Here is a 13491-nt window from a genome sequence, read left to right as displayed (position 1 = left end):
CCCAAAAAAAAAATGACATGCCAAATGTGGCATGTCAGGGGGTCAGGACCACTTAAAGCGGAAGTTCCAATTTTGGGTGGAACTCCGCTTTAAGGACTCATTCAGATAGGTGGGTGGGGCAAGAATTTACATTTATTGCTGGCAAAAAACTAGCCACATGCACACTGGGGAATCAATTAATCACTTCTGGTCCATAAAGATTTGCCCCCTTAATGACCAGGTAATTTTTTGCGATTCGGCACTGCATTATTTTAACGGACAATTGCGCTGTCGTGCAACTCTGTACCAAAAAAAAAAATTGATGTCCTTTTTTTCCCCACAAATTGAGCTTTCTTTTGGTGGTTTTTGATCACCTGTGCGATTTTTATTTTTGCGCTATAAACAAAAAAAGTGCAACATTTCTGAAAAAAAAAAAGAACAATATTTTTCACATTCTGCTACTGTATATAACATTCCCAATAAAAAAATAAATAAAAATCCCATTTTACATCCTTTTAGGCCAATTTGTTTTCTGCTACATATTTTTGGTAAAAAAAAAAAAAATCGCAATAAGTGTATTTTGATTGGTTTGCGCAAAAGTTATCGCATCTACAAACTAGGGCAAAGATTTATGTCATTTTTATTTATTTATTTATTTTTACTAGTAATGGCGGTGATCTGCGATTTTTCGCAGGACTGCGACATTGCGGTGGACAGATCGGTCCCCTAGCTGACATTTATTAGCCTTTTGGGGGGACCAGTGACATTACTACAATAATCAGTGCTAAAAATATGCACTGTTACTGTAATAGGGGTGATCAAAGGATTAATTGTGAGCCTAGGGGAGTGTTTACTAACTGTATGGGGGGGTGGGCTTGTGAAATTATCATAGAGACCTGTGAACCTATATAGAAGGATCACAGGCGCTCTGTGATCATTTCAGAGAGAACACTCAGCTGTGTTTACAATAGCTGACCGTCCTTCTCTCTCAGCGGGGATCGATCACGGGTGCCCGGCGGCAATCGCGGCCCCTTGGATCGGCATCCCCACTGCCTAGTGGGGGCAGGAGCCCCCCCAGCACCCTGTGCGTGACCGACGTAGAGCTACATCAGTTTCGCGCAGGGGAGCCAGCCTGCCGCAGTAAAACTGCGGAGGGTGGTCGGGAACCAGTTAATAAATGTCTACGACATTCCATCATGCCTTCGCTAATTTAAGGAGGCACCTGGTATAGGGGCGCACTCTAGCCAGATTGTCCATAAGCTCCCTCCTGGTTGGTGCAGCACAGACGCAGGATTACCTTCTGTTGACATATGACCAAACTGGAGGTAATCAGGACCAACGCTAAGTTGGCACACAGAGACAGGCAGAGTGCCAGTCTCTGTACGCTGTATAGCAGGTCGCAAGTTTGCTGCTCTCTCCCCCCTCCCCACATGTCACTGGTTGTCAAGGATGGTGTTGGCTTCACAGCTGACCGGTTCCTAGCAATCAGTGATGCTGACAGTAAGCTAAGTCTGATGGGGAAGCTGAGGGACGATTTCACCATCAGGTCTGTTCCCTTTGTGATTGAGAGCAGGCAGCATGGGTATTACACCAGCAGATGACACGGCTCCTCAAATCATCATCACGGACTGTGGAAAATGTTGCATTTAATTTGGAAATCAAGGTCTCAGAGTCTAGAGCATGGGTGTCCAACCTTTTGGCTTCTCTGGGCCACATTGAGTGTAGAGAAATTGTCTCGGGCCGCATATAAAATATATACTATAGTTAAGGTATATAAGTAATAAAACGCCGCCGCCACGCCCTTCCCGTGCTGCCGCACCCCCCCCAGCCCTAATTTAACACAACTAGTGGATGATCCCCTCCAAGGCTGCCTCTGTGGCCGTGCCCCCGACTCGACTTCCTTCCTCCCCAGCAAAAAAAATTGTCAGGGGGCAGTGGGCCGCATTGCCTGCGGTTCCGTGCCGCATGCGGCGCCCGGGCCACAGGTTGGACATGCCTGGTCTAGAGGAAGAGTGGAGAGGCACAGAATCCAAGTTGCATGAGGTCCAGTGTGAAATTTCCACAGTCTGTGATGATTGATCATCTGCTGGTGTTGGCCCACTGTGTTTTATCAAGTCCAAAGTCAGCGCAGCCCTCTACCAGGAAATTTTAAAGCACTTCATGCTTCCCTCTGCTGACCAGCTTTATGGAGATGCTGATTTCATTTTCCAGCAGGACTTGGCACCGCCCACACTGCCAAAAGTACCAATACCTGGTCACATGATCATGGTATCACTGTGCTTGATTGGCCATCAAACTCGCATGACCTAAACCCCATAGAGAATCTGTTGGGTATTGTCAAGAGGAAGATGACAGACACCAGACCCAACAATGCAGACAAGCTGAAGGCCGCTATCAAAGCAACCTGGGCTTCCATAACACCTCAGCAGTGCCACAGGCTGATCGCCTCCATGTCACAACACATTGATGCAGTAATTAATGCAAAAGGAGCCCCGACCAAGTATTGAGTGCATACTATACTGTATATGGACATACTTTTCAGTAAGCCAACATTTCTGTATTAAAAATCCTCTTTTTATCGGTCTTATGCACAGATGTATAGTAATTAAGTAGAACTACTTCACTACTGTACTTAAGTACTGAAAGGCGGTATCTGTACTTTCCTAGAGTAGAATTTCTTTCTCCTACTTCCACTTTTACTTCACTACATTTTTTCAATGATTTAAATACTTCTACTCCGATATTTTTTTTTTGCGCTGCATAGTTACTCGTTACAATTATAAAAATTACCGCTGCCAGAACAGTAGATGGCAGGTTTCATGAAGCTCAAAACATGTGTATTATCAGCGCATACGAAAATAAAAGCTACTGTATGTATAAATAAAAGCTGCATTTGAAATAATAAAAAACAATATGATGTTCAAACTTTTGACTTCTTTCTTTAATAACTACATAACACAGTACTTGTACTTTTACTTTCAGTACTTGAGTAGCATTTTTTTCTCAAAACTACTGGTACTTTTACTTTCAGTACTTGAGTAGCAAAATTTTTAAAAAAACTACTTGCAATACTTAAGTACAAAAAATGTTGAATACTTTAGTACTTCTACTCAAGTCACTTTTTGATCGAGCACTTCCACTTCTACTCAAGTCACTTTTTGATCGAGCACTTCCACTTCTACTCAAGTCACTTTTTGATCGAGCACTTGTACTTTTACTCAAGTATGGGTTTCGAGTACTTTATACAACTCTGGTCTTATGTAATCATTTTATGAGATACTGAATTTTGGGTTTTCACAATCTGTAAGCCTTAATCCTCAAAATTAAAAGAAAGAAATGCTTGAAAGATATCACTCTGTGTGTAATGCATCTATATAAAATATATGCCTTTCACTTTTTAATTTAATTACTGAAATAAATTAACTTTTTGAGGATATTCTAATTTTATGAGATGCCCCTGGACATAGCGATGTCACAATTAGTCAAGGCCAACATGACATGCGGCAGTGTTTAGTGTGTCCCAAATATGGACAATATTGAGGATTTAGGACTCTAGTCCTAAACACTCTAGTTGAATAGGGAAGGCATACTCACAAATGCTGCACCCCAGTAGCTGATCCCGCTGTATGTACCGAAAGACACGTAGCTGTCTAAGGTGAATAGCAGTACCGTACCCAGAGAGACGTACAGAAGGGCCACCATGATCTGCATAGTCTGTGTATAGAAAACAGAAGTAAGAAAAAAATGACTTAACATGGTGCCAAGATATGTGCCATCAGCCTAAGAGGCGTATAGTAGAACTCTGCCACAGGCAAATAGCTAAAAACACAGAAGACATACATAGGTCATGTCAGCTATACCTGCCAAAGGATTTGTATTTCTGCCCAACCAGTCCTGAGACTTATACAGCTGTAACTTACAGCATAAGGGAAGAAACCTGATGCTGCAGTTTCACTTTCACTCACAGGTCCCTCTTGACTTCCACTACAAATAAAAACAAAGAAAAGGGCGCACCAGCCTAGCGCATTATCCTCAGTGGGCTATTTAAAAAAACAAGTTTAAAATCAGCTACTCACAAACATGCGAACAATTCCAACATATCAATTCCATAGAGCAACATTCTTGTTAAAGGTCCAATGTCTCGTGAAGACGAAGGGCTAACGCGTTTCGAGGCCGTGCCTCTTGCTCAGAGCCTCAGAACGCGTTAGCCCTTCGTCTTCACGAGACATTGGACCTTTAACAAGGATGTTGCTCTATGGAATTGATATGCTGGAATTGTTCGCATGTTTGTGAGTAGCTGATTTTAAACTTGTTTAGTTAAAAAGCCCACTGAGGATAATGCGCTAGGCTGGTGCGCCCTTTTCTTTGTTTTTATTTGCAGTGTTTTGTCGACCACCCCAGGCGTAGAGGGCAGCAAAGCTTAGCCATAGTGGATGCCAAGTGAGAGTTTCGGGATAGAGGCAGCCTGAGGACCTGATTCTGAGCGCAGGAGCAGGGTGCTCAGCATCACAACCCTCTTGACTTCCACCCTGTGACCAGGGGCTGACTGGCAAATTTCAGCCCAGGGGGCAAGTACAAACCAGAAGCCCATGGTGCAGTGACTTAACCCCTCTCCCACTCCCCCTCTTCCCGGCCTCTTCCTGACCCCCATTCCAGGCTGAAGCTCCACTCCAGGTACTCCCTACTCTTTGGCCAAATCCAGGTTCCCGACCTTGCAATCAGGGGGTGGTTTGGGGGACCTGGGACAGCTCCGTTGGAACTGGCCGGGGTAGGAGAGTCTCCAGTAGGGCATGGAACCGGCCTCTGCTCAGACACAGTTTACACCATCCATGTTGGGGGGAGGCCTGCGCTCTGTCCTTGTCTTCATCCCGCTCACAGTAGATCGGCGGTGGGAACTTTTAACTTCTCTTCATCACCTGGAATCCTTTAGGCATATCTGTGGCAGAAGTGGTGCATTAGAGCAGCCCAGGGGGCAATTGCCCCCCTGCCCCCTGGCCCATTCCTCCCCTTCCTGTGACTGAACAATGAAAGGGAAATCAGCTCATCTCTCTACTCTCGCTTACTCTGCTCTCTCCTCTGATCAACATTTGTACTAGAGCACACCTGACTGGCTTTGTGTGCTGTTTCTCCCTTTCCCATTCAGAGCTCTGCTGCACAGGGGACTGAAAAAATCAGACAATAAGTTAAATTCAGTTACTTACACTGCTTTTATTTAAAAATGCAATAAACTATGTAATAATGAGTGATTTGTATTTTGTTATACTTGCCTGCAGGTCAGCTTTACGGTTTGGATGCAGTAGGAAAGAGGAAAAGCCTCCTTCATGGTTTTGCTGCTGTCTGTCCCCACTGGGACGATTCTCCTTCAGTCAAGCTCTCTCCAAGCTTGCTCGGGATCAGCTCCTCACTACATCTGCCTTCTACAGACATGGACACTCTGGCTGCACCTTGCAGTCTCTCTGACTCCTAGAGAGGATGGGAGTCCTCCGGACTCCCATGCATAGACCTCCTGTCTGTTGGGTGGAGCCCTAACCTTGGGTCTATTATGAACCTAGCCCACACCTGTGCAATCGGCATGCCTGCATTTTCAAAAATCAGCCGCAAATTGCTAAAATATACAGTGGCACAGGCTTGCCTCTCCACAAACTGTTTTTGTGTACTTGTTAAAGTGTTTATTACTGCTTTTCCATCCTTTGGTTATTGTTTGACTGTGTGCTGCACAAATGGAAATTTTCCCTTCAGCCTTGGAGTGTCACGGGGTGTGGCTTTGCTGGGAAGGTTGTTGACATCCAGAGTCAGGGGTCCCAAACGTTAGGGTTTCCTTTGGGTTAAGTGTTAAGAAATACATACAGTATCTCACAAAAGTGAGTACACCCCTTACATTTTTGAAAATATTTTATTATATCTTTTCATGTGACAACTCGGAAGAAATTACACTTTGCTACAATGTAAAGTAGTGAGTGTACAGCTTGTATAACAGTGTAAATCTGCTGTCCCCTCAAAATAACTCAACACACAGCCATTAATGTCTAAACCGCTGGCAACAAAAGTGAGTACACCCCTAAGTGAAAATTTACAAATTGGGCCCAATTAGCCATTTCTCCTTCCCGGTGTCATGTGACTCGTTAGTGTTACAAGGTCTCAGGTGTGAATGGGGAGCAGGTGTGTTAATTTTGGTGTTATCGCTCTCACTCTCTCATACTGGTCACTGGAAGTTCAACATGGCACCTCATGGCAAAGAACTCTCTGAGGATCTGAAAAAAAAAAAAGAATTGTTGCTCTACATAAAGATGGCCTAGGCTATAGGAAGATTGCCAAGACCCTGAAAGTGTGCTGCAGCACAGTGGCCAAGAATATACAGTGGTTTAAAAGGACAGGTTCCACTCAGAACAGACCTTGCCATGTTTAACCAAAGAAGTTGAGTGCACATGCTCAGCGTCATATCCAGAGGTTGTGCTTGGGAAATAGATGAATGGTCTGCATGGCTGTCATTCCAGAAGAAAGCCTCTTCTAAAGATGATGCACAAGAAAGCAGCAAACAGTTTGCTGATGACAAGCAGACTAAGGGCATGGATTACTGGAACCATGTTCTGTGGTCTGATGAGACCAAGATAAACCTATTTGGTTCAGATGATGTGAAGCGTGTGTGGCGGCAACCAGGTGAGGAGTTAGGGATGATCGAACTTTTCAAAAGTTCGGTTCGACCAGAACACCAGAACTTTCAGAAAGTTCGGCCCGGATTTCAGAACCCCATTGAAATCTAATGGGACCCGAACTTCGGTAATCAAAAAAACCCATTTTGAAGCCATAAAACCCAATAAATGCCCATAAAAAGTGCCTAGAATTCTGGGTCATGCCCCAGAGACTATTAATCACACAAAAAAAAGTTCTTAAAAATTGTCATTTTTGATAGAGAGCCAATTATTGAAAAAATTATTTAAAAAAAAATAAATTAGATTTTTTTGATTTTGATCTTTGGATTTAGTGTCTGGGGGGTCTAAAAGGTGTACCTGTGAAGTTTCAGCTCTGTAGCATGTCCAGAACCAGAAAAAAAAAAAGATTGTTTCTATTAGGTCACTTATAGAACAGGGATATGGCTCCGCTATTTTCACACCTTGCCGGTTTTGTAGCAGGCGTTTTTTTGGGCATTTTTTGGGGGTTATTGGAGGCAGGCATAACATCAGAACTTCTGTGTAGGGGTATATATACACACACACTTATATGTATATATACACATACACATATATAGGTGTGAAAGTAGCAGAACACTATACTTGCGCTAATAAAATAATTAACACCCATATGGCTCCGCTCCTTTCACACCTATCGCTCCAAAAAAACGCCTGCGCCAAAAAAGAAAACGCCCAGGTGTGTTATTACAGGCTTTTTTTTGGGCATTTTTTTGGGGGTCTTTGGAGTCAGGCAAAACATCTGAACTTGTGTATAGAGGTATATATACACACATGTATGTATATATACACCTACACACATATAGGTGTGAAAGGAGCGAAGCCATATGGGTGTTGATTATTTTATTAGCGCAAGCATAGTGTTCTGCTATTTTCACACCTATACATGTGTAGGTGTATATAGACATACATGTGTGTGTGTATATATACCCCTATACACAAGTTCAGATGTCATGCCTGACTCCAAACTTGTCCTCAAAAAAGCCCTATAAACGCCAGCAGCAAAAAGCAGGCTGACAGGGGAGAAGCCATATCGCTGCTCTGAAAGTCACATAAGAGAAACGATCTTTTCTCTATAGCGGTCACCCTGAAATGGAAGGGTTTTGTCACCCTGCCATAGCAGTCAGAGTCAGTTAACCCTACACTACACTATGGTCCCTTTACACTTAACACTTTCCCTACAGAAACTTGATTTTTGACGCTAACTAAAGTGGAAAATAGCACCCTAACTACACTAGATATCCCTTTCCTCACACTAATAATTGCTAAATGACACTTTGAAGCAGAAGTAACAGAACTGCTTCCACTCTCTTCCATGTCCCTGTATTAAAATGGTAGAAATATGGCGGGGGCTATCTTATATACTGGGGGGCGTATTCACTAATGATTGGCCTCTGGACCCCCTAGTCACTCCAATCACATTCCTAGCATTCTCCTGCCCCCTCAATTGGCTTTTACTGATGGTTATGGTCCAATCACTGGCTTTTAAAGCCCATTTCCTGGCCCATTGCATTTTGGTCGGTTCTGGTTGCCGAATTCCGAACTTTTTCAGCAAAAAGTTCTAAATTCGGCCGAACCTCGAACAGTCAATGTTCGGGTCGAACCGATGGTCGACCCGAACCGTTTGATCATCCCTAATTAGGAGTACAAAGACAAGTGTGTCTTGCCTACAATCAAGCATGGTGGTGGGAGTGTCATTGTCTGGGGCTGCATGAGTGCTGCCGCCACTGGGGAGCTACAGTTCATTGAGGGAACCATGAATGCCAACATGTACTGTGACATACTGAAGCAGAGCATGATCCCCTCCCTTCGTAGACTGGGCCGCAGGGCAGTATTCCAACATGACGACCCCAAACACACCTCCAAGACGACCACTGCCTTACTAAAGATGCTGAGGGTAAAGGTGTTGGACTGGCCAAGCATGTCTTATGACCTAAACTCTATTGAGCATCTGTGGGGCATCTTCAAATGGAAGGTGGAGGAGCGCAAGGTTTCTAACATCCGCCAGCTCCGTGATGTCACCATAGAGGAGTGAAAGAGGACTCCAGTGGCAACCTATGAAGCTCTGGTGAACTTCATGCCCAAGAGGGTTAAGGCAGTGCTGGAAAATAATGGTGGCCACACAAAATATTGGCATTTTTGGCCTAATTTGTACATTTTTACCAAGGGGTGTACTCACTTTTGTTGCCAGCGGTTTAGACATTAATGGCTGTGTGTTGAGTTATTTTAAGGGAACAGCAAATTTACACTGTTATACAAGCTGTACACTCACTACTTTACATTGTAGCAAAGTGTCATTTCTTCAGTGTTATCACATTAAGACCCCGTTCACACTGGGGCGACCTGTCAGGCGACCTGGTCGCCTGACAGGTCGCCTGCCATAGAGAAGCTATGGACCCGTTCTAATAGGAGCGACACAAGTCGGTCCAACTTAGAAAAAGGGTCCGGAGCTTCTTTGGGGCGACCTGAAGCGACCTGCATTGACTTCAATGTTATGAAGTCTGTGCCGGCCGCTCCGAGGTCGCGGTGCGAGCTGCGCGCCGTGACTTGTGAGGTCGCCCCGGCAAGTCGGATCGCCCCAATGTGAACGGGGTCGAAAAGATATACTAAAATATTTATACAATGTGAGGGGTGTATTCACTTTTGTGAGATACTGTACCTACTATCCAATAATGAAAACACACCTAGATAGACAAACAAAAAGAGCACTTACCCCCAACGCTTTGGGATGGCCTTTTAAAAACTCTTGATATAATGGAAGTTTTTGTCCCTGCGCAGTTTGCACTGCTGCTGGAACTACAGTGGGCAGGGTGTTCTGAGGTATCACAATATAAGGTCCATTGGCTGGATTCATGTTTGCTGCCATAGTTTAGACTGGAAGAGAAAAACATAACAAAATTTACCCACTTCATTTTAGAAATATTAAACATTGAATATTATTATCTGTTATTTTGTCAAATTATGTAGTTAGTTGAATCCATGTCAGTCATTTACAGTGCCCCTAAAGTGTATCAAAATATATGTCCTTTGAAAAGGCAATAATGTGTCACAGAATATACAGGGCCTACCTTCTGAACTACAGAAGAGAGGAGGTTTTAGGAGGCGGGATAAGTACAGGAATCACTGCTTGCAGGCAGCAATGTACCATGGGACATATAGTCCTTAGAAATTTAAAGTAAACAGCGGAGGAGAAGCTGCTGGATTCAGGAAGTTGTGGAAAGAGATGTCCAGCAGACAGGCAGCACGATTGGATTGTTAAAAAAAAGTGTTTGTATTTGTCCCGGAAATATTATAGATAGGCAACTCCTATCCTCATATTGATTAGTGGTTCCAAATTAATAATAACTACTGCAGTAGGGAATAGACACAAAAAGATACACTCAGCCTCTTTCCAAATAACTTTTCTGTTTTATTTGAAGTACTATGTAGGTACTTTTATGGTAGCAAGGGGCGTAGCATAGGCAGGCTGCTGATGGTATAAAATAAAAGTGCAGGTTGTAGCCATAGATCTCCTTTAATGATCAAAAAGGGATATTGCATGTTACATAGTTACATAGTTACATAGTAGGTGAGGTTGAATAAAGACAATAGTCCATCCAGTTCAACCTGTGTTTTGGTGGATGTTTGAGAGTGTAACCACCTGACAATTAATCTGTTGGTCAAGTCTGGGTATTAAGTTCAGAACATCTGCTCTGCCAATTATAAAAGGTTCTCACCCTTCTCGTTGAATTTGTGGTTATTTTTATTACCAAGGATGTAACAGGAGGAGCTAACACACACAAAGGTGGGTGGGAAAACCCAAAACTCACAGGGGGGCAGGAACAGGGTCAGGAATTATAGACAGGAGATATCAATTTTGGAATATCCATAACAATTAAGAAGCCAGATTTAGACTTAGCCCACCAGGCTTCACTTAAAATAGGGGTAGGCAACCTTGGCACTCCAGCTCACCAGGCTTCACTTAAAATAGGGGTAGGCAACCTTGGCACTCCAACTGTTTTAAAATTTTACAAGTCCCATGGGGCACTTCAAGATTGACAGCCAAAGGTATAATTTCCAATTGGATTTGCAGTTGTACTACAGCTGGGATGCCAAGGTTGCCTTCCCCGACTTTCAATCTCACCTTTTGGGTGGGCTGACATGGAATAGCTTTCATAGAGAACTGTATTTGTTAACATAATGGGAAATTCTCCCCCTTGGGTTAATGGTAATAGCAACCACTTTCTATCTAGTATGGCTGGTTCAGCTGGATTGGTATGTTCACCCACCCCAAGGATCCAGCGCCATCGAGCTGTGATCCACTGAAAGCAACCGTACTTGGAGTCACGCACTGCCATCTGACTTGTGACGTCATCAGGAGGGTGACTGTCTCTTCTGGGTCCTAGCAGCTGGCCTCCTGGTGACTCTCTCTGGATTCTACACAACCCCAAAGCCTCCTGGGATATGTGACATAAGTATCTCAGGAGGCTTTGGGCAGGGGAGGACACCATACTGGCCTAGGCCAGAAATGTGAAAACGTAGGGTATGCTCTGCAAAAAAATCAACCCCTTATAAAAAAAAGAAAAAAGGTTAAAAATTGAGTGAAGTTCAGCTATGAGTTATTAAAGATGCAAGTTTTTGGAATGCTGTAGATCGCTTCTTCAGGCTTCATACAATTCTGGAAATGGTTCTGAACCCCACATATTTATACACAGCATTACGAGGAGGAATATTGAAAAATGTAATATTTAATATTAAAATGTTTAAAAAAATACAGATAGTTTTTCATGACACACTTGAGTGGTAAATGAGTGGTTTAAATGAGTTTAAAAGTGCGTTTGTTGTATTTAACTTAAATGAAAGTCCTTTTGAAATGCCCATACATCAGAGAAGCAAAACATACTGTACAACAGTTGATGAAATACAACTATTTTCCTTGACATAGTAATGGTTATAGTAAATACTTTGGATATATCTATAGTTATCAGAAAAGTGTTATTGGGCTAAAGGACAGAGAGATAAGTCAATTATTGCAATAGGCTCTGATAACTGCTGTCAGGTTTTATTGCCATCTGTGTCCTTACTGGATAGAACTTTAAACTTTCCCCATTCTTAGCAAAGTATCTAAAGTAAAACCCTTTTTGCTAATTTTGGATTAGGTGTTCTGGCTGGAAAGGTTCTCTTTCTCTGTTTATCCGGCTCACCACTACCACTGGGATTTAAATCGAATGAGAATGCAAAATTTCGAGTAGTCACCAGAACAGAAAAAGAGGGAACCTCCCAAAGGGAAACTTCTTGTGGCATCTAAAAGAAAATTTACCTTAATTTGAAGATTTTCTATGCATTCTTAATTCTAGTTTTCATCGCATTCCTAATCAAGAAGTACAGTACAATAGAAAACATATTTGTCATCCCAACCCATAGTATTGGCAGTATGTAATCCAATCAGGTAGAAAACTGTAATTTTTCTGAGGAGACTGGTGGAGATATGAGAATCCGAGATTGGGATACTTTTGAAATTCACCTATCAGGCCTAACGGCCAAAATGCATTGGCTGTTTAAGCCCCCGTTCACACTTAGGCAACCTGTGAGGCGACCTGGTCGCCTCACAGGTCGCCGCTGGTCGCCTCACAGGTCGCCGCAGGTCGCCTTCCATAGGGAAGCTGCGGACCCGTTCTAATAGGAGCGACACAAGTCGCTCCGACTTAGAAAAAGGGTCCGGAGCTTCTTTGGGGTGACCAGGAGGCGACCGCCATAGACTTCAAAGTTATGAAGTCGGTGGCGGCCGCTCCGAGGTCGCGGCGCGCTGCTCGCACCGCGACCTCGGAGGTCGCCCCTGGAAGTTGCGTCGCCTGCATGTGAACGGGGACTTACAGGTGTTACACTGTATATGTTTTTGCAATAAAGAATAACCATTGTTGGATGCCACCGCAAGTACCGACCTCTCTTGTGATTAAAAAATTTGCACATCTGTATGCCTGGGTCTGATGTCCAAAGATAAACCAGAAGGGACAGCAGTAAGTAGAGAGGGAGAACAGAGCCATGTGAGAACTGGGAGGGGAGGACAAATCTGTATAGAAGGCAAAGATGTATAGTAACTAAGTAGAACTACTTCACTACTGTTCTTAAGTACCGAAAGGCGGTATCTGTACTTTCCTAGAGTAGAATTTTTTTCTCCTACTTCCACTTTTACTTCACTACATTTTTTCGATGATTTCAATACTTCTACTCCGATATTTTTTTTTGTGCTGCATAGTTACTCGTTACTATTATAAAAATTACCACGGCCAGAACAGTAGATGGCAGGTTTCATGAAGCTCAAAACATGTGTATTATCAGCGCATACGAAAATAAAAGCTACTGTATGTATAAATAAAAGCTGCATTTGAAATAATAAAAGACAATATGATGTTCAAACTTTTGACTTCTTTCTTTAATAACTACATAACACAGTACTTGTACTTTTACTTTCAGTACTTGAGTAGCAATTTTTTTTTCAAAACTACTGGTACTTTTACTTTCAGTACTTGAGTAGCAATATTTAAAATACTTGCAATACTTAAGTACAAACAATGTTGAATACTTTAGTACTTCTACTCAAGTCACTTTTTGATCGAGCACTTCCACTTCTACTCAAGTCACTTTTTGATTGAGCACTTGTACTTTTACTCCAGTATGGGTTTAGAGTACTTTATACAACTCAAGAGGAATGAAATTTAAGTATAAAAGAGGTGATAGAAACCCAGATTTAGGCAGAGTTGGAGATTACAACAGGAAAGGAAGGTTTGGGCCAAAATAAGCTGTTTGAACTCATCTGCAAGGCAATGTTCTGTCTAGTAAAACCAAG

At 42.9% G+C, this 13491-nt stretch overlaps 1 protein-coding gene across 1 annotated transcript in view; it reads right to left on the bottom strand.

The window, feature by feature from the left end:
* LOC309564338 (membrane-spanning 4-domains subfamily A member 4A-like) overlaps positions 1-13491 on the bottom strand; it is a gene marked incomplete at its 3' end in the record, with an annotated part of 49323 nt that overhangs the window by 18733 nt on the left and 17099 nt on the right. The window contains exons 2-3 of the mRNA XM_082268964.1: positions 9379-9539; positions 3574-3693 (exon numbers count right to left, since the gene is read on the bottom strand). Coding sequence (XP_082125090.1) covers positions 3574-3693; positions 9379-9531 — 273 coding nt within the window. The 5' untranslated portion in view covers positions 9532-9539. The remainder of the gene's footprint in view (positions 1-3573; positions 3694-9378; positions 9540-13491) is intronic.

The sequence above is a fragment of the Pelophylax lessonae genome (assembly GCF_965119305.1).
Source record: "Pelophylax lessonae genome assembly, chromosome: 9".
Taxonomy (NCBI): domain Eukaryota; kingdom Metazoa; phylum Chordata; class Amphibia; order Anura; family Ranidae; genus Pelophylax; species Pelophylax lessonae.
The sequence above is the reverse complement of the archived record's forward strand: the minus strand, read 5'-3'. Positions and strand labels throughout refer to the sequence as shown.